The 25038-nt window shown below is 47.9% G+C and overlaps 1 protein-coding gene across 4 annotated transcripts in view; it reads right to left on the bottom strand.

Annotated features, from left to right (window-relative positions):
* The window catches only part of tent4a (terminal nucleotidyltransferase 4A), a 135747-nt gene extending 115252 nt beyond the window's left edge, over positions 1 to 20495 (bottom strand). For 3 of the 4 annotated variants that reach the window (XM_038797196.1, XM_038797197.1, XM_038797199.1), the window contains exon 1: positions 19546 to 20495. In XM_038797196.1, coding sequence (XP_038653124.1) covers positions 19546 to 20234 — 689 coding nt within the window. In that variant the 5' untranslated portion in view covers positions 20235 to 20495. The remainder of the gene's footprint in view (positions 1 to 19545) is intronic. The other variant, XM_038797198.1, reaches the window with a different exon arrangement.
* Positions 20496 to 25038: the final 4543 nt, after the last annotated feature.

Genomic DNA, 25038 nt, shown 5'->3' with positions numbered 1-25038 from the left:
AGTTCCTCAGGGTCTTACCAGCTTCAATGTCCTCCCCTCCAAAACATGATTAGAAATGGGAAAGTTCATTGATGACCACACAGCATTCAGTACCATTCACAACTCATCAGATACGGAGCAATTTGCGCCCTCATGCAGAAAGGCCTGGACATCTGGGCTTGGACTAAGTGGCAAATAGAGAGCCTAACCATCTCCCTTTGACGTTCATCCTTCATCAGGCTCCTAATTATTGACTACAGCTCCACCTTCATCACCATAATCCCCCAGCCAAGCTCATGTCAAAGCTCCAAAACAGAGAACTTGGCTCCTCACTCTACAACTGGATCCTCGGCTTTCTAACCCACAGACCACAATCAGTAAGAATAAACAACAACACCTTCTCCACAACAGTACTCAATACCGGGGCCCCGCAAGGCTGCGTACTTAGCCCCCTACTATACTCTGTACACACACGTCCCTGTACACACACAACTGCGTGGCAAATTTGGTTCCAATTCCATCTACAAGTTTGCTGACGATATGGCCATAGTGGGCCAGATCTCGAATAACGACGGGTCAGAATACAGGAGGGAGATTGAGAACCTAGTGGAGTGGTGCAGCGACAACAATCTATCCCTCAATGCCAGCAAAATTAAAGAGCTGGTCATTGACTTCAGAAAGCAAAGTACTGTACACCCTCCTGTCAGCATTAACGGGGCTGACGTGGAGATGGTTCGCAGTTTCAAATTCCTTGGGGTACACATCTCCAAAAATATATCCTGGTCCACTAACGTCGACGCTACCACCAAGAAAGCACAACAGCACCTATCCTTCCTCAGGAAACTAAGGAAATTTGCCATGCACCATAGAAAGCATCCTATCTGGCTGCACCACAGCCTGGAATGACAACTGCTCAGCCCAAGAAACTTCAGAGAGTCGTGAGCACAGCCCAGTCCATCACATAAACCTGCCTCCCATCCATTGACTCCATCTACACATCCTGGAGAAAGCAGGCAGCATAATCAAAGACCCCTACACCCGGTCTATTCACTCTTCCAACTTCTCCCATCGGGCAGGAGATACAAAAGTCTGAGAACACGCATAAACTGATTCAAAAACAGTTTCTTCCCCACTGTTACCAGACTCCTAAACGACCCTCTTATGGACTGACCTGATTAACACTGCACCCCTGTATGCTTCACACGATGCCAGTGTTATCTAGTTACATTATGTACCTTGTGTTGCCCTAGTATGCATTTTCTCTTCTTTTCATGTACTTCATGATCTGTTGAGCTGCTCGCAGAAAAATACTTTTCACTGTACCTTGGTACATGTGACAATAAACAAATCCATCCATCAATAGCATTACCATCACCGGGTCTCCCACTATCAACATCCTGGGAGTTACCACTGACCAGAAAGTTCACTGGGCCAGTCATAAAGATACTGTGTTGCGAGAGCAAGTCAGAGCTTGGGAATTCTGTGGCGAGTAATCTTTACTTGTCACATGTAGGCTTACATTAACACTGTAATGAAGTGGGGGACTTCCGGTGTGCAGCATGAAGTGAGTGAGCACACAGTGACAGCTCCTGCCCACGGTTACAGAAAAGAGCTCTTTTTTGGGCGGCACGGGTTGGAATTTCGATGAAAAGCCGTTGGTGAATGTTCAAGGAGTACTTCCCCCCAGGAATAGTATGTTTCTGGGTTATCAGACCCTCAGAAACAGTGCAAGATTGGGCGGAAGCAGCAGCAAACAAGAGCCTCTACAAGCAGGCAGGCGGGGGAAGGGCCAGCTCAGATTTCTCAAGCCGACTTGAGGGCCTTTATGAAAGCTGAATTCTAGCAGCAGTCGATGCTGTCCCGACGAATCCCAGTGGGGGAAGGTGTCTAGAGGAGCATTCCCCATAAATTATAGTGCTCACCCGGAGTGGGGCAAAGGAAAAAGCTGCAGCAGCTCCCCAAGAAAAGCAGGGGAAGAAAGACAAAATGGCGGCCGGCGGAACACCCAAGGACTGGTGGAAGTGGGCGCAGGAGCAGCAAGCCTCTCTTCTGCGCTGTTTTGCGGAGCTGAAGGCGGAGTTGCTGGACTCCCTGAATGCGACTACCAACAAGCTGCTTGGGACCCAGGCGGCACAGGAGGTGTCGATTCGGGAGTTGCAGCAGCAGGCCGCTGAGAGGGAGGAGGAGGCCGTGGTCCTCGTGGGGAAAGTGGAGTTGCACGAGGCACTTCACAAAAAGTGGCAAGACCGCTTGGAGGAGCTGGACGTTCGCACGAGGCGAAAGAATTTGAGGATCCTGGGCCTGGCGGAGGGGCTGGAGGGGTCGGATCTCCCGGCGTATGTGACCACGATGTTGAGCTCGTTGATGGGAGCGGGGTCCTTCCATTTGCCCCTGGAGCTTGAGGGAGCTCATCGAGTGATGGCCAGGAGGCCTAAGGCAAATGAACTCCCGCGGGCGGTGCTGGTGCAGTTCCATCGGTTTAGTGACCGGGAGTGTGTGCTGCGCTGGGCCAAGAAAGAGAGGAGCAGCAAGTGGGAGAATTCGGTGGTGCGAATCTACCAGGACTGGGGTGCGGAGGTGGCAAAGCGGCGGGCCGGGTTCAACCGGACGAAGGCGGTGCTGCATGCCAAGCAGGTCAGATTTGGAATGCTGCAGCCTGCGCGTCTGTGGGTGACATATAAGGACCGGCACCACTACTTCGAGTCCCCGGAGGAGGCGTGGGCCTTTGTACAGGCGGAGAAGCTGGACTCAAACTAGGGTCTGGGAACACACTATGGCCGTTGCTGTTTTCGCTGTTGCTGTTCTTCAATTTTGACAGGTGTTACTTTTATGCTGGTTTTCTTTTTGCTGTGTTTCCGGGTGGGTTTGTCTGTTGGGTATGGGTGTGGGGTATGTGGGGAACGTTGGAGGTATGTGCTTTATATGTTCTCTTCTGTACGGGGCTGGGGATTGGGGTGAAACTGGATTTTGAAGAGCTGTATCAGAAGGGTGGGGTGTGGCAGTGTGAAAGCGCGGGCTTTCCTCTGGATGTCCGTGCTGCGGGTGGGGGGGTGGAGCTGGAGGTGGGGGCGTGGCCTTCACTGGTTTTCTTTCCCCCGCTGAAGCGGTGCCAAGGAGGTGTGGCAAGAGGGGGATGACCCCATGCCGGGAGGAGATGGGTTTTGGCGGGAGCTGCCGGGTCAGCAGAAGTCAGCTGACTCACGGAAGTACCATGGAGGGTGCGTCGCGGCTAGGAGGGGTCCTAGCCTGGGGGGGTGGAGGGGGGATACCGGGTTGCTGCAGGAATGGCCAGGAAGGAGCTGGTGTGGGCCGGGGGGGGGGGGGGGTAGAGGAGAGGCGTTATCGCCATGGGGAACGGGTCAGGCGGGGCGAGCTGGCCTGGGGCGAGCAGTCGATAAGCTATGGCTAGCCGGCAGGGGAGAGGGGCAGGTTGCCCTCTGATCCGGCTGATTACCTGGAACATGAGGGGACTGAATGGGCCGGTTAAGAGAACTAGGGTATTTTCTCATCTGAAGGGGCTGAAGGCGGACGTGGCTATGCTCCAGGAGACCCACTTGAAGGTGGCGGACCAGGTTCGTCTGAGGAAGGGGTGGGTGGGGCAGGTTTTTCACTCAGGATTGGATGCGAAGAACCGGGGGGGTGGCGATTCTGGTGGGGAAGAGGGTGGCGTTCGAGGCGGCTGAGGTGGTGTCGGACAAGGAGGGCAGATATATTATGGTGAAGGGTAGGCTGCAAGGAGAGAAGATGGTGCTGGTAAATGTATATGCCCCGAATTGGGATGATGCCGGCTTCATGAGGCGCTTGTTGGGCCGCATTCCGGACCTGGAGGCGGGGGACCTGATCATGGGGGGAGACTTTAACACAGTGCTGGATCCCCCACTGGACCGGTCCAGTTCAAGGACGGGTAGGAGACCGGCGGCGGCCAAAGTGCTGAGGGGGTTTATGAACCAGATGGGAGGGGTGGATCCCTGGAGGTTTGGGAGGCCGAGAGCGCGGGAGTATTCCTTTTTCTCCCATGTCCATAGGGTCTATTCCCGAATAGATTTTTCCGTCCTGAGCAGGGGATTGATCCCGAAGGTGCAGGATGCCGAGTATTCGACCATAGCGATTTCAGACCATGCTCCGCACTGGGTTGATCTGATCTGGAGATGGGGGAGGCGCGGGAAGAGCGCCCGCTCTGGCGCCTGCATGTGGGGATGTTGGCTGATGAGGTGTGTAGGAGGGTCCGGGGAAGTATTGACGGGTATCTGGATACCAACGACACGGGGGAGGTCCGGGTGAAGATGGTCTGGGAGGCTCTGAAAGCAGTGATCCGGGGGGAGCTGATCTCCATCCGGGCCCATAGGGAAAGGAGGGAGAGGAAGGAGAGGGAGAGACTGGTGAGGGAGCTCCTGGATGTGGACAGGAGATACGCGGAGGCACCGGAGGAGGGGTTGCTGGTGGAACGGCGTAGTTTGCAGGCCAAATTTGACTTGTTGACCACCAGAAAGGCGGAGACACAGTGGAGGAGGTCGCAGGGCGCGGTATACGAGTATGGGGAGAAGGCGAGCAGGATGTTGGCGCATCAGCTCCGCAGGCGAGATGCGGCTAGGGAAATTGGTGGAGTGACGGATAGGGGTGGGAATGTAGTGCAGAAGGGGACAGAAGTAAATGGGGTCTTTAGGGACTTCTACGAGGAACTGTACCGGTCAGAACCTCCGATGGGGAGAGGGGGGATGGAGAGCTTCATGAACAGGCTATGTTTCCCAAGGGTTCAAGAGGAGCTGGTAGAGGGGCTGGGGGCGCCGATAGAGTTGGAGGAGCTAGTCAGGGGGATTGGACAAATGCAGTCAGGTAAGGCGCCGGGGCCGGATGGGTTCCCGGTGGAATTTTATAAAAAGTATGCGGATCTAGTGGGCCCCGTGTTGGTGCGAGCCTTCAATGAGGCATGGGAGGGGGGGGGCTTTGCCCCCGACGATGTCGCGGGCACTGATCTCTCTGATCCTGAAGCGGGATAAGGACCCCTTGCAGTGTGGATCATACAGGCCTATCTCGCTCCTCAATGTTGACGCTAAGTTGCTGGCGAAGATCCTGGCCACCAGGATAGAGGACTGTGTGCCAGGGGTGATACACGAGGATCAGACAGGATTTGTCAAGGGACGGCAGCTCAACACGAATGTGCGGAGACTGTTAAATGTTATTATGTTGCCAGCAGTGGAGGGGGAGGCGGAGATAGTGGTGGCGCTGGATGCGGAGAAAGCGTTTGATAGAGTTGAGTGGGGGTACCTGTGGGAGGTGCTGGAGCGGTTCGGATTCGGGGAGGGATTCATCAAATGGGTGAGGCTGCTCTACGCGGCTCCGATGGCAAGTGTAGTTACCAATGGAAGGAGATCGGAGTACTTTAGGCTCTACCGTGGGACCAGGCAGGGGTGCCCCCTGTCCCCCTTGCTCTTTGCACTGGCGATTGAACCTTTGGCTATGGCGTTGACGGAGTCAGGGAGATGGAGGGGTCTGGTGCGGGGTGGGGAGGAACATCGTGATCACTGTATGCGGACCACCTGCTGTTGTATGTGGCGGATCCAGAAGGGGGAATGCCGGGGGTGATGGAGCTGTTAGCGGAATTTGGGGGCTTCTCGGGCTATAAGTTAAATTTAGGCAAGAGTGAGGTATTTGTAGTACACCCGGGTGACCAGGAGGAGGGAATTTGGAGTCTCCCATTTAAGAGGGCAGTGAAGAGTTTCAGATACCTGGGGGTGCAGGTGGCCAGGAGTTGGGGGACTCTCCATAAGCTTAATTTTACCAGGCTGGTGGAGCAGATGGAGGAGGAATTTAAAAGGTGGGACATGGTACCGCTATCGTTGGCGGGTAGAGTGCAGTCCGTCAAAATGACGGTTCTCCAGAGGTTCTTGTTCCTTTTTCAGTGTTTGCCCATCTTTATCCCTAGGGCCTTTTTTAGAAGGGTGACTCGCAGCATCATGAGCTTTGTTTGGGCGCATGGGACCCCAAGGGTGAAGAGGGTCTTCTTGGAGCAGGGTAGAGATGGGGGGGGGGGGGGGGGGGGGGGGGCCTGGCGTTACCCAATCTCTCGGGGTATTATTGGGCAGCCAATGTGTCGATGGTGCGCAAGTGGATAATGGAGGGGGAGGGGGCAGCATGGAAACGGATGGAGAGGGCGTCCTGTGGAGATACAAGCCTGGGGGCCCTGGTAACGGCGCCGTGGCCGCTCCCTCCTACGAGCTACACCACGAGTCCGGTGGTGGCGGCTACCCTCAAGATTTGGGGGCAGTGGAGGCGACATGGGGGAGAAGTGGGGGGCTCGATGGAGGCTCCGTTAAGGGGGAACCATAGGTTCGTCCCGGGGAACATTGATGGGGGATTTCAGGGTTGGCACAGAGCGGGCATCAGACAGCTGAGGGACCTGTTTATTGATGGGAGGTTTGCGAGCCTGGGGGAGTTGGAGGAGAAATTTGGGCTCCCCCCGGGGAACATGTTCAGGTATCTGCAGGTAAAGGCATTTGCTAGGCGGCAGGTGGAGGGATTCCCTTCGCTTCCCGCGAGGAGGGTGAGCGACAGAGTGCTTTCGGAGGTTTGGGTCGGAGAGGGGAAGATATCTGATATCTACAAGGTTATGCAGGAGGCGGAGGAGGCGTCAGTAGAGGAGCTGAAAGCTAAGTGGGAGAGGGAACTGGGGGAACAGATCGAAGACGGGACATGGGCTGATGCCCTGGAGAGGGTTAATTCTTCCTCCTCGTGTGCGTGGCTTAGCCTCATCCAATTCAAGGTGCTGCACCGGGCCCACATGACTGGGACGAGGATGAGTAGGTTCTTTGGGGGTGAAGACAGGTGTGTCAGGTGCTCGGGGAGTCCAGCGAACCATGCCCATATGTTCTGGGCATGCCCGGCACTGGAGGAGTCTGGAAGGGGGTGGCGAGGACGGTGTCGAGGGTGGTGGGATCCAGGGTCAAGTCAGGATGGGGTCTCGCGATTTTTGGGGTTGGGGTGGAGCCGGGAGTGCAGGAGGCGAAAGAGGCCGGTGTGCTGGCCTTTGCGTCCCTAGTAGCCCGGCGAAGGATCTTGCTACAATGGAAGGATGCGAGGCCCCCAAGCGTGGAGACCTGGATCAATGACATGGCAGGTTTCATTAAGCTAGAGAAGGTCAAATTTGCCTTGAGGGTCGGTACAAGGGTTCTTTAGGCGGTGGCAACCTTTTCTCGACTTTCTGGCTCAACGATAGGGTACAGGGACAGTAGCAGCAGCAACCCGGGGGGGGGGGGGGGGGGGGGGAAGGGGGAGGGGGCGGACAATGACTATGTTTGTTTATTTACTTTTAATTTATTTTTAAGTTCTTTTGTTGTTCATTGGGGTTGGGGGGATGTGATACATACGGTCTGGGGGTGTTACAGTTATTATGGGTTATTTTGTTGCATTTCATTGTTTGTCGTTATGTTTTATATTTTCTGTAAAAAATTCCAATAAAAATTATATTTAAAAAAAAAACACTGCAATGAAGTTACTGTGAAAAGCCCCTAGTCGCCACACTCCGGCGCCTGTTCGGGTACAGAGGGAGAATTCAGAATATCCAATTCAGCTAACAGCATGTCTTTCAGGACTTGTGGGCGGAAACAGCAAAGCCCGGAGGAAACCCACGCAGACACAGGGAGAACGTGCAGACTCCGCACAGACAGTGACCCAAGCCAGGAATTGACCCTGCAACCCTAGAGCTGTGAAATAACAGTGCTACCCACTGTGCTGCCCTATAAGTAACTAAAGTCCTTACTCCCCAAAGCCTGTCCACTATCTAAAATATGCAAGTCAGCAGTATGATGGAACATTCCCTACTTGCCTGGATCGGTGCAACTCCAACACCACTCAAGAGGTCTGACACCATCCAAGACCATCCAGCCCACTTTGACAGCATACCATCCACAACCTTAATACATTCACACCCTTCAACAGCATCACACAGGCAGCATTGTGCTACAAGCTGCACTGCAGCAACTCACCAAGACGATGGACAATACCTTCCAAACCCACATTCACCACCACCTAGAACAGAGGTGGACAATCTGCAGCCCAGGAGCCACATGCAGCCCATCAGGGTTCTGAATGCGGCCCACGGGACATTTTGTTGACTGAGATCCACACGCAGAGTTCTCACATTCTGCTCGTTTCCATCCGCATAACCTTTTTCTTGTACTGATGCAAGTAAAGCAAGGGTTTGTGAAGTGAGGTGCGTGTTGATGGCACACAACATTGACTGAGAGTCATGCGCTCCCTCTGCACCCAAATTGTAAATATTTATTGTTTTTAAAATTTGAAGCGGATAACAGTTCTATTCATACATGATTGTCAGCTAGTTGAGCCTGCTCCACCATTTAATACAATCATGGCTGATCAAACACTTCAATGCCTTGTACACCCACTATCCCCATAATCCTTTACGTTATTAATCAGAAATCGTTCAATCCCTGCTTTAAACTCTGGGGTAGAGAATTCCAAAAATTCACAGCCCCCGGCGTGAAGAAATTTCTCCTCATCTCGGTACAAAGTCACAGCCTCCTTATTTTGAGATGGTACCATTCGGTCTCGACTCCCGAATCGGGAAACATCTTACCTGCATCTACCCTGTCTATTCCATGAAGTATTTTGTAGGTTTCAATGAGATCACCTCTCATACTGGAAAATGCAGGCCCAATTTCTCTTCACAAGACAGTCACGCCACCTGTCTGGTGAACCTTCATTGCACTCCCTCTAGGGCAATAATATATTTTCTGAGGCAAGGGGACCAAAACTACACAAGGTGCTCTAGGTGTGGTCTAACCAAGCAAGACCTCACTACTCCAGTACTCAAATCCTCTTGTGATAAAGACCAACATTTCATTAGCCTTCCTTTTTTAAAAAATAAATTTAGAGTACCCAATTAATTTTTTCCAATTAAGGGGCAATTTAGCGTGTTCAATCCACCTACCCTGCACATCTTTGGGCTATGGGGGCGAAACCCACGCAAACACGGGGAGACTGTGCAAACTCCACACGGACAGTGACCCAGAGCCGGGATCAAACCTGGGACCTCGGCGCCGTGAGACTGCAGTGCTACCACTGCGCCACCGTGTTGCCCTTCATTAGCCTTCCTAACAGTTTTCTGCACCTCCAGGCTAGCCTTCAGTGACACCTAGGTCTCTTTGTACACCTCCACTTTCTAATTTCTTACCATTTAGGATAAACTCTGCGCATCTGTTCCTTCAAACAAAATGAATTACCTCACATTTTTCCACATTATATTTCATCTGCCAAGTTCTTGCCCTCTAACTATGTTTTCCAAAACCTGTTGCAGCCACTTTATATCTTCCTCATTCCAACCTAGCTTTGTATCACCTGTGAACTTGGAAATATTACATTTGGTCCCCAGACCCAAATCACTGATATATATTGTGAACAACTGGGGTCCAAGCAATGATCCTTGCAATACCCCACTAGCCACAGACTGCCAAAGTGAGAACAAGAGCATAAGAACTAAGAGCAGGAGTAGGCCATCTGACCCCTCAAGACTGCTCCGCCATTCAATAAGATCACGGCTGATCTTTTTTGTCGACTCAGCTCCACTTACCCACCCGCTCGTTGTAACCTTTTATTCCTCTACTCAAAAATCTACCTACCTCTGTCTTAAAAATATTTAACAAGGTAGCTTCAACTACTTCACTGGGCAGGGAATTCGACAGATTCACGACCCTTTGGGTGAAGAAGTTCCTCTTCAACTCGGTCCGAAATCAGCCTACCCTTATTTTGAGGCTCTGCCCCCTAGTTCTAGTTTCACCTGCCAGTGGAAACAACCTCCCTGGCTTCTATCCTATCTATTCCCTTCATAATTGTATATGTTTCTATATGATCCCCCTCATTCTTCTAAATTCCAAAAAGAGTATAATCCCAGTCTACTTAGTCTCTCCTCATAAACTAATCTTCAACTCAGGAATCAACCAAGTGAATCTCCTCTGCACACCACAGTGCCAGTACATCCTTTCTAAAGTAAGGAGACCAAAACTATACACAGTACTTCAGATGTGGCCTCACCAGCACCCTATACAGTTGCAACATTGCTTCCCTGCTTTTAAACGCCATCCCTCCAGCAATTAATTGCAGGCTGCAATTTATTACCATTTAAATAATAGTCCATTTTGCCGTTATCCCTACCAAAATAGATGACCTCACTTTTATCAACATTGAACTCCATCTGCCAGATCCTTGCCCGCTCACTGAATCTACATCCCTCTGCAGACTTGGTGTCCTCTGCACACTTGGCTCTACCACTCATCTCAGTATCATCTGCGAACTTTGACACATTACACTTGGTCCTTGTAGCCACCTGGGTTGGCCACTTCCCGATTCCAAAATGGATGTTTGCTAAGAATGCAGGGAAATTCAGCCAGGCACAGGGAAACAAGCAGGTGCAAGGTTTCCTGTGTATTAAGACTTGCAAAAACCTAAACAGAACCGAAACCAGCGACCATCTGCATATTAATGAGCGATCCCCAGGAACAATTGGATACATTAAAATAATCGAGACCAAACCAGACTCCTCGGCGCCAGCAGGCGCCAAGACAAAGGAAGGTCAACGGACACATAGGAACCGCCCAACGATCAGGGATCAGCTCCAGTATTGGAGAAATCGATCAGAACGATTGGGACTTAGTCCAATCAATTGGAACCACGTACGGGGTCCGCCCACAAGGGCGCAAAACCCCTGGGGACTATAAAGTAGAGTCCCCAACTTCAATTCGTCCTTCTTGGCAGGGTCTCTCAGCAGCTCGAAACAACTCTTGACCGTGACCTCCCTAGCAGCTGCACCAACCAGGTAAGTCTCCAGTCAACGCACGGTACGGGATAGGCGCTCCTAGCTACTAGTCCATACCAGCTTTGAAGCCTGCAGCTTCAGAATCGAACAAAAGGCCATTGTTCCCCTGACCTGGTGGGCCATTTACAAAGCTAAGTATAGGCCTTTTAGTGTTAGAGATAGTCTAGTAAGTAGAGTTTTATGCATGAGTAGTGATTGACTGTGTGTATAATAAATGTGTTTTGATTTGAAACTTACTAACTGGTGTATTGAGTTATTAATCAGCACTTGGCTTTGAACCTCGTGGTGGTATCAGAAAGATACCTGGCGACTCTAGAGCAAAGGTTATAAAACAGAGCAATTAAGTGAAGCACAATTAGCAACAGTCCTCAACTATAGATCATCTATGTAAATTGTGAACAATTGTGGACCCAACACTTATCCCGGAGGCATACCACTAGCCACTGATCGTCAAAAAAAAAAAACACACTCATTTATCCCCACTCTTCTGCTTTCTGTCAGTTAACCAATCCTCTATCCATGCAGCTTTATCTTATGCAGCAGCCTTTTGTGTGGCACCTTGTCAAATGCCTTCTGGAAATCCAAATACACCAAATCCACCGGTTCCCCTTTGTCCACCGCACTCGTAATGTCCTCAAAGAATTCCACTGAATTAGTCAAACATGACTTGCCTTTCATGAACCCATGCTGCATCTCCCCAATGGGACAATTCTATCCAGATGTCTCGCTATTTCATCCCTTTACGACAGATTAAAGCATTTTCCCCACTACAGAAATTAAGCTAACTGGCCTATATTTACTCGTCTTTTGTCTACCTCCTTTATCTTTTTTCATAATTTTCAATGTAGTTGAACCCACCTTCCCATGTGTTAACCTGCTGCTTTGCTTCCCATTAACCATTTTACTTCCCTTTGTGTTACCCTTCCCGTCCCCCTCACTTGCTAGTTTAAAGTCCTTGAAACCACCTTATTTATCCTTTTCACTCGAACACTGGGCCCAGATTGGTTCAGATGGAGACTGTCCCAATGGTACAGATCCCTCCTGTTTCAATACTGATGCCAACGCCCCATGAAATGAAGCCCCCTTTCCTGCACCACTGCTTTAGCCACGTGTTTACTTCCCTAATTTTCTCATTCCAATGCCAATTTGCACATGGCTCGGGTAGTAATCCAGAGATTATGACCCTTGAGGACTTGTTTTTTTGTTTATTTAGTTCCGAGTGTCTGATAATCCCCCAACAGGTCCTCTTTACTAATCTTGCCTATGTTGTTTGCCCCGACGTGGACCACAACAACTGGATCCTTCCCCTCCCGCTCCAATATCCTTTCAAGCCAGTCAGAGAAGCCCTTCACCCTGGCACTGAGCACGCAGCATACCATGCAGGACTCTCGATCCTGCTTACAAAGGATGCTATCTATCCCGCTAATTGTAGACCAGTTGTCTTTTTGCTCCTCCCCCGCTTGAATGGCATCCCATATCACAGTGCAGTGGTCAGCTAGCTCATCCTCCCTCAAGCCCTTTTCCACATCCACACAGGGAGCAAGTACCTCATACCTGTTGGACAAGGTGAAGAGCAGAGGCTCCTCCGTTCCTCAGTTCAGGATCCCTCTACCTGCCTCATTTGCGGTCACACCTTGCTGTCCCTGATCACTGACCAAATTAGAGGTACTTAACGGTGTGACCACCTCCTGAAACTACGTGTCCAGGTAACTCTCCCCCTCCCGGATGTGCCGCAGTGTTAAAGCTCAGACTCTAGCTCATTAACTCTGAGCTGAAGTTCTTCGAGCAACCAACACTTGCTGCAGATATGGTCACTGCAGCTCACAATAGGCAGTTTCCACATCATGCAGCTAGAGCACATCACCTGCCCAGCCATCTCTACTCAGTTAATTTAGTTTTGTATTGTTCTATTTCAAATTTAGCACAGTTTTCTTACCAGTCAATCAGGTCACAGCTTTCCTGTGATGTCACCTTTTCAATTTTCTTTCAGCTCAGTGGAATCCCCATGGTGCCCTTCTGCTCCCTGGAAACATGGGCACGAATCCCCGAGGTAAATTACTTCATACTCACTGCTCCGCCCTCCGAGACTGCTCCCAAGACCACGAATCGCCGCAGTAAATTGCTTCATACTCACCGCTCCACCCTCCGAGTCTGGTCCCTGGAAACAAGGCTGCGAATCCCTGAAGGACGTTACTTTATATAATCACTGTTCCACTCTCCGAGACTACTCCCTTAAACCCATTTATTCCTATTTTATTTTCTGCCTGTTGGCCAATCCTCAATCCATGACAGTATGTTGCCTCCTATTCCGTATGCTTTTATTGTGCGAATCAACCACTTGTCGGGCACTTCATCAAAAGCCTTCCGAAAATCCAAATATACTGCACCCATCCACTCTCCTGTCACTTTGTCAGGAACATCTTCAAAAAACTCCAATATGTTTGTCAAAGATAATAATAATAATTTTTATTGTCACAAGTAGACTTACATTAACACTGCAATGAAGTTACTGTGAAAAGCATCTAGTCTCCAGTTTCCTCCCACAGTCCAAAGACGTGCAGGTTAGGTGGATTGGCCATGATAAATTGCCCTTAGTGACCAAAATGGTTAGGAGGTGTATTGAGTTTTGGGGATAGGGTGGAAGTGAGGGCTTAAGTGGGTCGGTGCAGACTCGATGGGCCGAATGGCCTCCTTCTGCACTGTATGTTCTATGCCACATGCCGGCACCTGTTGGGTACACAGAGGGAGAATTCAGAAAGTCCAAATTACCTAACAGCACGTCCTTCCGGACTTGTGGGAGGAAACCGGAGCACCCGGAGGAAACCCACGCAGACACAGGAAGAACGTGCAGACTCCAAAAAGTGACACAAGCTGGGAATCAAACCTGGGACCCTGGAGTTGTGAAGCAACAGTGCTAAGCACTGTGCTACTGTGCCGCCCATACACGATTTCCCATTCGCAAATCCATGTCCAATCAGATCATGATTGTTCCAAGTGTCGATTATCACATCCATTATAATAGATTCCAGCATTTCCCCAACCACTAATACAAGGCTAACAAGGTCTGTACTTCCCGATTTTCTCTCTCCCATCTTTCTTAAATAGTGGGGTGACATTTGCTACCTTATCTTCAGGAACCATTTCAGAATCTCTAGAATGTTGGAAGATGATCACCAATGCACCCACTATCTCTATCGGAACTTCTTTCAACACTTGGGATACATAACAGATCCCAGAGACTTAACTTTCAGTCCCATCAATTTCTCCAATAAAACCGTCTTACTTGCGCTAATTTCCTTCAACTCCACATTCTGCCTAGCCCTTGGATCTCTACACCTGGGGGATTTTCTGTATCTTTCTCAGTGAAAACAGACAAAGTAATCACATCACTTTTCTGCCATTTCTTCATTCCCCATGACCAATTCTCTTGACTGCTTGTAATGGACCCACATTGCTTCCTTTTTACATATCCATGAAAGTGGAGAGCACATGTTTTGCTAAATTGCATTCATATTCTGATCTCCCTTTTGATATCAGTTTCTTGGCCTTCCTTTGCTGGAAACCTCCAGATCCTAAGGTTTACTACTATTTCTTGCCACTTGACAAGTCTTTTCTTTTAATCTTATACAATCCTTAACTTCCTTTGTCAGCCACGGTTGACTGGCTTTTCTGGGTTCTTGCACCTTCATGGAGCGTATAGGTAACAGTCATACCTTTTAAATGTATTGTACCAATCCACCTGAGCCAATTTGTCCCTCATGTCTTCATAATTTCCTTTATTCAACTTTGAGGCTTGGCTTTAGATTGAACTTCCCACTTTCAAACAATGTAAAATTCTATATTGTGGTCACTCATCCCTAAAAAGGTTCTCTTACAACTAAATTAATTTTTCATTATGTAATACTAGATCTAGAATAGCCTGTCCTGTTGTTGGTTCCTCAACATACTGCTCTAGAAACCAATCCCGAACACTCCAGAAACTCTCTATCCTCTGCATTCGTGCTCACGCTCACTTGGTTTAACCAGTCTATGTGCAGATTGAAGTCACTCGATCACAATACTGCCCATGCTACAAGCTTTTCTCATCCCCTGAATAATGCCATGCCCACATTACTATTTGGTGGCCTATAAACACCTCCAACCATTGTCTGCTGCCTTCTGCAGTTTCTTAGCTCCATCCAAACAGATTATGTACATTATTCTTTCAAACGGAGATCCTCCCTTACTACTGCACTGATTCCATCCCTCAATTATTAGTGCAGTTCCACCCTCTTTCCTTCCTTAACATTGAATACCCTTGAATATAGAGTTCCCAGTCTTGTTCACCATGCAGTCGTGTATCCATAACGGCAATTATATCATACTCATTTACCTCTATTTGTGCCTTTAGACCATCAACCTTTTACGAACGCTGCGAACATTCAGGTGGAGCACATCAGGTGCATTACATCATTCCACATTTGCCCATACTCAAACGCTTTGTTTTGTTTCTCCTGCTTTCGAATCCCATTACTATTTCCTGTTACCAACTTTACTTCCTTCCAATTTGGGCTATCCTTCAGGTTCCCACCCCCCTGATAAATTAGTTTAAACCCAACCCAACAGCACTAGCAAATCTCTCAGAGTATATCAGTGTCAGTCCTATCAAAATTTAACCCATTCATCTTGTACAGGTCCCACCTTCTCCAGAATTACCCCTAATGCCTCAGAAATGAGATGGCCTCCCTCCTGCACCATTTCAATCTTGTGGCCCAGAGAGGATGGAGTGCCATGCGTGCAGCCCACTCACTAGCATAGGTTGCCCATTACTGACCTCAAAAGACAAGGAAAGCAGGCACATACGAATATCACCATTTGAAATTTCCCCTCCAAGCCACATGCCAAACTGACAAACTACAATTGCTGTTCCTTCACTGTTACTGGGTCAAAGTGTTGGAACTCCCGATCTAACAAAACTGAAAGCATTTCTATTAAACATGGACCACAGCTGTTCCAGGCAGCAGCTCACCACCACCTGAAGGTCAATCTGGGATGGGCAATAAATGCTGCTTTTACTGGTGATGCCTCACATCCCAAGTACAAATAAAGATATATGGACTGTGAAGATTAACACCAATCCTCCACAAGAAAGCAGTCTCTACATTGAACCTCTGCCCTTTGTTTGAGTACAATCAATCCCCCACCCAATTTAGGGTCCAGCCTCCAATTTCACAGAATTGTATTATATAGCAAACATGCCAAAATTCAAAATCTGCATCTGCTTAACCTAGTGACCTTTGTGAAGAATTAATCAAATTTCTTAAGGCAGAAGTTAAGTTTGTGTTCTTAACTTGGGCATAGATTCACATCTCACTCACACTTGTCCACTTATTTAAAAAAATTATTTTTAGAGCACTAAATAATTCTACTCAAGCCTTCTTTAATAGGAGTGCCAAATGAAGGTTCAATTGTGCAAAACATTCAGAACCATTAAGTCCAAAAGATTTGGAGAACAACAAGGCGGAATCTGATTACTGTACTGCACAGAGAATCAAACTTCTATTTTGAGAATGCAATAATCTGCAAATATTAAGATATATCTGAATAGTAAAGTTCTCTTCTGTTCATACATAAAGCTCCAATGATCTTGAAATAATAGAAACATAGAATTTACAGTGCAGAAGGAGGCCAATCGGCCCATCGAGTCTACACCGGCCCTTGGAAAGAGCACCCTACTTAAGCCCACGCCTCCACCCTATCCTGGAACCTAGTAAATCCACATTACATTATACTTCCATTTAAATTACATATCACCTTTGACAATTCCACTGCATGGCTGGCACAGCAAAATATTTTGGCTCCTCATGTCCAAACTGCATAAGGTTAAATAAACAAATATTGAAACAATAATTTTAAGACTGATACATGGAAATAATGCCACATTAAAAACATCTAACAAATTACTTTTAATAACCAAGAAATCTAGATGAAATATCAGAAAGCCTTACTTCAGGGAATCAACAAACAAGGGTGGGGAAAATCTGGAGACTCCAGAAAACCCTAGAGGGAAAGCGGGGAAAAGAGTGGCAACCCGATTGCTCTTTTAGCAAAATGGAACCCAGCAACTTCCTCCAAGCACCGTGGCATAATCTTTCAAAGGACCTCAAAGGAAGGTACTTCGGGTCAGCTGCCAAAACGCCGATAGCCTGATTATTTGATTGCTCTTCTCAACCCTTGAAACCTTTGTGAACATAGGAATTAGGAGCAGAAGGCGGTAATTCAGCCCGAGCCTGCTCCGCAATTCAATCAGATCATGGCTGAGTTCCACAAATTCACCACCCTCTGTGAGTAGTTCCTCCTCATCTCAGTTCTAAATCTACTGCCTCTCAACCCATGTGAAGTCAGCAATAAAGACCAGCCACAAGTCAGATCTTAGCAGGTTCTGGTATCATACTGTTCTATTTTCCTTCAAAATGTTGGATTTCCTAGTCATCATGACCATTAACATTTGCAGCAACAATGTCAAATGTTTCTCACCAATGGGAATTGCGCATCTAAAACAAAGTAAAATGTGGGGTTGCTCGATTGTCTTTGGGAATTTAGTCCCGAACTGCCCTTATTTTTTTCCCCTCGTAACATGGCCTAGAGTAAAGGTATGTGAATTCATACCTAAATTTCACTTCCAATATATTCTTAATTCTGCAGTTTAAGTTGTTCATTTTGCTCAAATCTAAAAGAAACTCAATTAAATAATGCAATACTTTTTAAATATAAATTTAGAGTACCCAATTATTTTTTTCCAATTAAGAGCAATTTAGTGTGGCCAATCAACCTTCCCCTCTTCCGTGGCTATATTCGCAACCAGGTGTCCCTGGAAAGGAGCATGCGGTGCCCACGGGCACCATCGAAGCCTTCCGTGCCCAGTGGGTACCTCAGGGGTTGGGGGGGGACACCTTTAATTGCACTCTTATTTGATGTTTGTAAGTTTCCGTTGATCTTAGGGCAGTGCCCCTAACAGGAGCGCACATTTTTTGCTTTGTCCCTCAGTTTGTTTCCTTTCTTCTGTTTTGTTGGTGGGCCTCAAAAGAGTGGAGAATCCACCTACCCGACACATCTGTGGGTTGTGGGGGTGAGACCCACACAGACACAGAGAATTTGCAAACTCCACACAGACAGTGACCCAGGGCCGGGATCAAACCCGGGTCCTCAGCGCCGTGAGGCAGCAGGGCTCACACTGCGCCACCGTGCTGCCCAAGTAATGCAATACTTAATCCAGGAGACTTGTTTTTAAAGAAAGGTTTATAAAATTTATAATGGTTGTGCATGATATACAAAAATGATCATTTTTCATTATAATGGCAAAAGGTGCCTCACCACATTTAACTATTCACTTAAACTTCTACTGGCATCATATTGATTTTGTGCCAAAAATCTGGAAATTTCAGCACGATCTTTTGACCCAAAGAACAGTTGCAAAATTAAATTACATTAATTAAAACCTCTATTAAAAAAGGTCCTCCCAAAAAAAAAACATAATTTATTAGAAACTGCTTAATTGAGGCCTGCAATATATTTGAATGATCTGGTCTGGCTGTTTAGCAGTTTGCTTCGGATGGCAGTCAGGCACTGAAGGACCACTAATCTCCACTCGAGGCATCTTTTAAAAAGGTTACACATTTAAAGTGCTATACAGTATAACCAACGCCCTCGTGTTTCTTTGGAACTAATTGCAACACTTTCGATTCTGAAATATGACAAAGGCAGCGACGAGCCACGCCCTAAAAAAAACTGTCCTCTTAAATTTCAGACTCCCGAGTTAGGACGTGATTAAAATAAATTCTCATCACCTCCCATGTCAATTTTCCATGGCGCGAATGAGTTTAAAAACGATTTTCAGCCAACCCCAGCAGGGTAATCAACATAAATCATGTAATTTGCCCCCAAAACGCTTGAACTTTTATAGTAAAATTAAATAGTTAAAAAAAATAAAAGGCAATAATATACGCTTTTGAGTGGCACCTCGAAATAAATATGAATTCTGTATATTCTCAATTCTTTTGAGAAAATTTCAGTCCACGTTTTATCACAAGGTTATCTAAATGTACGCCGACCAATAAGTGGAAAATACAACTGATTTACTGGCTATGCTTCACCCACACGATTTCATCACGACCCTTGCCCTCCAACCATATTTAACGCCATATTTTGCTTTAAACATTTAACACGGCGGCTTCCTTTCCTTCCTCCACGATGGGCGTGTAGGAGGAAACATTTACTGAAGTGATAACTCGGCCAGCTATAAAAATATTTAAACACTAAGGTAATCAGACTGGAAGAAAGTCGGGCATTTTGTTCGGTTTCCGAGTTATATAGTAGTGCGAAAATTCATTGTTTTTAATTCCCTTGGACAAGTGAGAATTAATTTAGCGATTTACATAGTGTCTTCTTAGCTGGCCTTACCCATGTGCGCGTACATTGTAGACACCACCTCATTTATTACGTACGTTTCATCTCTTTTTCCTAATCCTTGCTTTCTCAAAATTTCACAAGCTTTGAGTAATTCAGAAATACAGATCTATACGTTCATCATATTTAAAATCCCATTAAACACACTATACCCTCTCCCCCTGCTCATTACTCAGGATGCATCTGAATGACAAATATTCAGGATGCATCTGAATGACAAATGTTCAGAAAAGCCTGGGATTTATACACAAGACACACCGCGGTCTGTATCATCTTTGCACCACCGCTCTTACCCAGTCACCCCCATGTTGTACTTCATGGTTTTCCAGGGGGTCCCACTGTAGTAGTTTCCGTTGCTGGAGCTCAGCATGTAATTTATGCCATAAGTGCTCGCCTTGTTCTCCCTCTTCCTCCTCCCCCCTATCATCAGGCTCTTCAAACTGTTATTGTAGTTATTCTTAACGAAGTTGTTTCCATTCCCACCACCGTTCATCTCGGCGAAATTATGATTGAAATATGGGCCGGCGCCGGCTTTAGTCCTTCCCGAGGAGGAGAAAGAGGAAGAAGAGCAGCACGAAGACGACGAAGAGCTGCCGGTGCCAGATTCGGGGGAAGGGGACGAGGATGAAGATGACGAGGCTGAAGATGATTTTTGCAGTCCCCTACGAACATCCCCGTTCCCCGTGGCGGAGCCGGGCCCCATCCCCATGCCGGGGCCGGCGGCCGAAGGGCCCGTCCTGTGTCCTACTCCGGCCCCCGAGGCCGGGCTGCTGCTGGGGGGGGCGGCGAGGCCGGCGTTGCTGGTGTGGTTGAGGTTGCTGCTGTTGCTCGGCTTGTTGTCCAGGGCTGGCGAGTTCAAATGTAGCAGATGATGGTGACTTGAATTGCTCCGGATTCCTTGAGAGGTTTCCCAGATCTGCATCCACAAGACATTTGCGGGTCCCTTCTGTTCCGGCTGAATCCAAGCCACCCTCGGATCCATTAAATGGTGATCGCTCTCTCTCTCTCCACACACTCACAAATCGAGGAAATCTCTTCAATAAGCACTAATTACCTTACAATTCACCGGAACTGGGCTGCGACAGAGAAACGGTGTTTTTTTTCTTACTTGACTTGCTTTTTCTTTAAGCTACTTTTAAAAAAATATATAAACTAAAAGCCAAGACCGGTTTCTCTACAAAAAAACTAACGCTGGACTTTAACAATATGGCGCCTCCCCTGAGCCCCGACCCCCACTGCGCATGCGCGCGCATTTTTAAACCCTTCGCCAGTCTGCAGCTCTTGGGGGCGCGTATGCGCGCTCCCTCCGAGGGACAGCCGAACTGCGCATGGACGCTCCTCCCGCCGAGCGGGGGTGCGTATGCGCGCTCCCTCCGACGGAGAGCCGGGCCGCGCATGGACGCTCCTCCCGCCGAGCATGCGTCATTCCTCAAAGTGGTGTGGGTGAACTCAAAGGAGGCCGGGCAAGCGTTCTTGGAAGCTACAGCAGAACATTGATTTTAGTGCAAACAGCGCATGGTTTTTTACAACAGCGCTTTCCAAATAGATGCACTTTCCAAATGTTTAAAAAGATTTGCAATCTTGTCACACTGTAACCATGCGAAGCACTTCACCCAAGTTGACGAAAATTAAAACCAATGCATTAACTAATCTCACCAGCCACTTTTAAGATCCTGGGATGAAGTCTGTCAAGACACTGGCATTTGTTACCCAGCAGTCCAACAATTTACTCAGTAACATCTTTCCTGAGTTACTCATCCCTTCCATTTCCTGATTTATAGCTTCTTCTGGGCTGTTGTATCCCGTGTAGTGAAGACTAATGCAAAATACCTGTTCAATTCATTTACCATATTTTTCTTTAAGTTTGATACTATCTTGAAACTTTACTGTTAACTACTGATGGTGTGTCTCTCTTGGACTTTTCATTACTCATTGGAATGTGTCTTATGTATTCGGAAATATCTCCTTAAATCTTTGCCACTGCATCTCCATTGACTTTAACACCTTAACCCTTTAACTCAGGGTTTCCCGAGGGCAGCATGGCGGTGCAGTGGTTAGCACTGCTGCCTCACACGCTGAGGTCCCAGGTTCGATCCCGGTTCTGGGTCACTGTCCTTGTGGAGTTTGCACATTCTCCCTGTATGTGTATGGGTTTCGCCCCCACAGCCGAAAGATGTGCAGGGTAGGTGAATTGGCCACGCTAAATTAATTGGAAAAAATGAATTGGGGACTCTAAATTTGAAAAAAAACTCAGGGTTTCCCAAACTTGTTCAGCCACAGACCTTTTGACCTCGCAAGAGAACTGAAGTACCGCCTGAGAAATATTCTTTTGTGTTGAAGAGTTCAACAACAAAAAAAAATTGTTTTTGCGCAATAGGTACAAATGTACAAAGACCTAAATTATAGAAGGCGTTTCAATTTCTTATATGTATATGTTTATTATAATTAAAATGTTACCTTATTTTAAAAATCCTTAAATATCTTTGTCAGTTTTAATGGGAAGAGTGATGCTGGAAAGCTGAATCTCATATTGGACACACACCTCCCTCTTTCTCTGACACACACACACACTCACCTCCCTCTCTCTCACACACTCTCCTCCCTCTTTCTCTCACACACACACACCTCCCTCTTTCTCTGATACATACACTCACCTAACTAGGGCTAGGAGGAACCTCCCCGTGCAGGAACTCTCCTCCATTTTACCCACTATATCCCCAGCTCCTTGACCCATCCCCTCACCCTCTCTGCTGTGGCTGCCCAATGGTAGATTTGTAGGTTTGATAGGGCCAGGCTTATTTTCCTTTGAGGGACCCATTTTGGGATACTTGGATTCTTTCAACCCTCCCTCCCACCCTTCCTGCCCCCACCCTGGGCAGGTCATTCACCTTGATCGTCTGCACTCTCCTTGCCATCAAAAGTGGGTGTGTGTCCCCCTCTGCCTTTTTTACTTCCTCCACGAGACTCGTCAAGTTCCATTTGTGGATCCGTGTCCAGATGTGGGCAATTTGGATCCCCAGGTAGCGGAATTTGTTTTGGGCCTGTTTGAATGGCAGTCCCTCCAGCTCTGCCCCTCTCCCTTGCAGATTCATCGGGAAAATTTCACTCCTGCTCAGGTTTAGTTTGTGGCCCGAGAAGGCTCCTTACTCTTTCAGGAGCTTCATGGTTCCTTCCATGCTGACTTGGGGGCCCGAGACGTAGAGGAGCAGGTCATCCACATATGTTCTCTGTCCCCTCTCTGAATGCCCCTCCAACAATGTTTGCAGGTCTGAGGGCGATCGGCAGTGGCTCGATTGCTAGGGCGAACAGAAGCAGCGCAGCAGGCATCTCTGCCTTGTGCCTCTGTGCAGCTGATAGTATCCAGAATGAGTGGTGCTAGTCCGTACTCTCATCATGTGAGTGTTGTACAGAAGTTTCACCCAAGCGATGAATCCTGAACCAATCACGAACCGCCCCAGTACCTATATGATGTACACTTCTACTCGACTCTGTCAAAGGCCTTTTCTGCATCCAGGAAAATGATCACTTCTGGTGTTTGTGATGATATGCATAAAGCAAGTTTGTACATAGTGTTATGCAGGACCTCCGACCATGAGGTGGCAGTGTAAACCCATCATGTGACCCTGTGGCTGGGGAGTTGGGAGTAGGACGTGCTGGAGGATAGACGTATTTTGCAGTAGCGCTGCAATAGTTAATTAGCATTAGTAGTTTATTATTTTATTTATCCTAGTTATCTCATAATAGTTGTTTTATAATAAATTATTTCAACTAGATGTTCTGTGGCCAGTCTACAGAACATGACAATATTCTCTCCCTGAGTGGGGTCATTATCACATTAAGCAGGCACATGATGTTCGATGTTAGCTGCCTACCCTTGACAAAGCCCATCTCAATGGCCTCCTTCTACACTGTAGATTCTATGATTCTATGATATTCTGTGACCACTTCTGGCACTCAGTGTTCCAGTTGCCTAGCCAGGATTTTGGTCAGGGTTTTTGCGACTACATTCAGTCGCAAGATGGGTCTGTAGGACCCGCACTCAGTCTGGTCTTTGTCTTTCTTGGGTATCAAGGGCTTGTGCTAGTGTTGGTGGCAGGGTGCCCCTTAGTAGCAAGTCTGCGAACATACCGTCGCAAGTGTGGGGACAGTGCTGTCGCAAATTGTTTATAGAAGTCTGCCAGGAATCCATCTGGTTACGGCGCCTTCCCCATCTGCATGAAGTTAATGCTCTACATGACTCTCCCCCCCCCCCCCCCCCCCCCGGAGGCGTACAGCCCGCGGCAGAAGGCCTTGAATGCTTTGTTGTCCGGTTTGGCTACCAACCTGCCGTTAATGTCCCCAATCTGCACTGTTTCCCTCGTGGCTGCTTGCTTTCTCAGCTGGCGGAGATGGTGCACTGCTTTCCTAGTGGAGATTGGATTGGATTTGTTTATTGTCCCGTGTACCGAGGTACAGTGAAAAGTATTTTTCTGCAAGCAGCTCAAACTGATCACTTAGTACAAGAAAAGAAAATACGTAAAAGGGCAACACAAGGTACACAATGTAAATATACGGACACCAGCTTAGGTGAAGCATACAGGAGTGTAGTATTAATCAGATCAGTCAATAAGAGAGTTGTTTAGGAGTCTGGTAACAGTGGAGAAGAAGCTGTTTAGGTTCATGCGTGTTCTCAGACTTTTCTATCTCCTGCCTGATGGAAGAAGTTGGAAGAGTGAGTAAGCCTCATGAGCCAGGAGGATAGTCTCCAACCTTCACGAGGGGCGCTGGGCACGGGCCATCTCCAAGCTCACATCCATGTAGTGTGGAGCGTGGTCGGAGATTATTATTGCAGAGTATTCCACTATGCCTGGAAGCATCGATTTCCCCACTGCAAAGAAGTCAAATTGGGCATATACTTTGTGTACGTGGGAGAAGGAGGAGAACTCCTTCTCCCTTGGGGGTGTGAACCTCAATGGGTCCACTTCTCCCATCTGTTTCATGAAGGTGTCTAGTTCCTTCGCCATGATTGATGTTTTCCCATATTTGGGGTTTGATTTGTCTATCCATGGATCCTGTACACAGTTAAAGTTCCCCCCATGGCATGCGGCGCAGTGGTTAGCAGTGGGTCTACGGCGCTGAGGACCCGGGTTCGAATCCCAGCCCTGGGTCACTGTCACTGTCCATGTGGCGTTTACACATTTTCCCCATGTCTGCATGGGTTTCAGCCCCCACAACACGGAAAGATTAGCCACACTAAATTGCCCTTAATTGGAAAAAATAATTGGGTACTCTAAATTTGTTTTAAAAAAGTTCCCCTCCATGATGATTTGGTGCGTGTCTATGTCGGGAATGTTTGACCATGGTCTTTTTTTTAAAATTTAGAGTACCCAATTCATTTTTTCCAATTAAGCGGCAATTTAGCGTGTTCAATCCACTTACCCTGCACTTCTTTGGGCTGTGGGGCGAAACCCACGCAAACACGGGGAGAATGTGCATACTCCACACGGACAGTGACCCAGAGCCGGGATCGAACCTGGGACCTTGGCGCTATGAGACTGCAGTGCTAACCACTGCACCGCCGTGCTGCCCTCGGCCATGGTCTCCTTGATGAACTCTACGCGCCCCAGTTAGGAGTGTACACGTTGACCAGGACCACTGGTGCCCCTTCCAGAGGCACCTGACGTGACCATGACGTGCCATCCCTCTGGGTCCATGACTGTCTTCGTTAAAACCGTACTCTTATTGAGTAATATGGCTAACCCCCTAGCCCTTGTCCCGTAGCATGAATGGTACGTCTGCCCCACCCA

The sequence above is a fragment of the Scyliorhinus canicula genome, chromosome 5 (assembly GCF_902713615.1).
Source record: "Scyliorhinus canicula chromosome 5, sScyCan1.1, whole genome shotgun sequence".
NCBI lineage: Eukaryota > Metazoa > Chordata > Chondrichthyes > Carcharhiniformes > Scyliorhinidae > Scyliorhinus > Scyliorhinus canicula.
The sequence above is the reverse complement of the archived record's forward strand: the minus strand, read 5'-3'. Positions and strand labels throughout refer to the sequence as shown.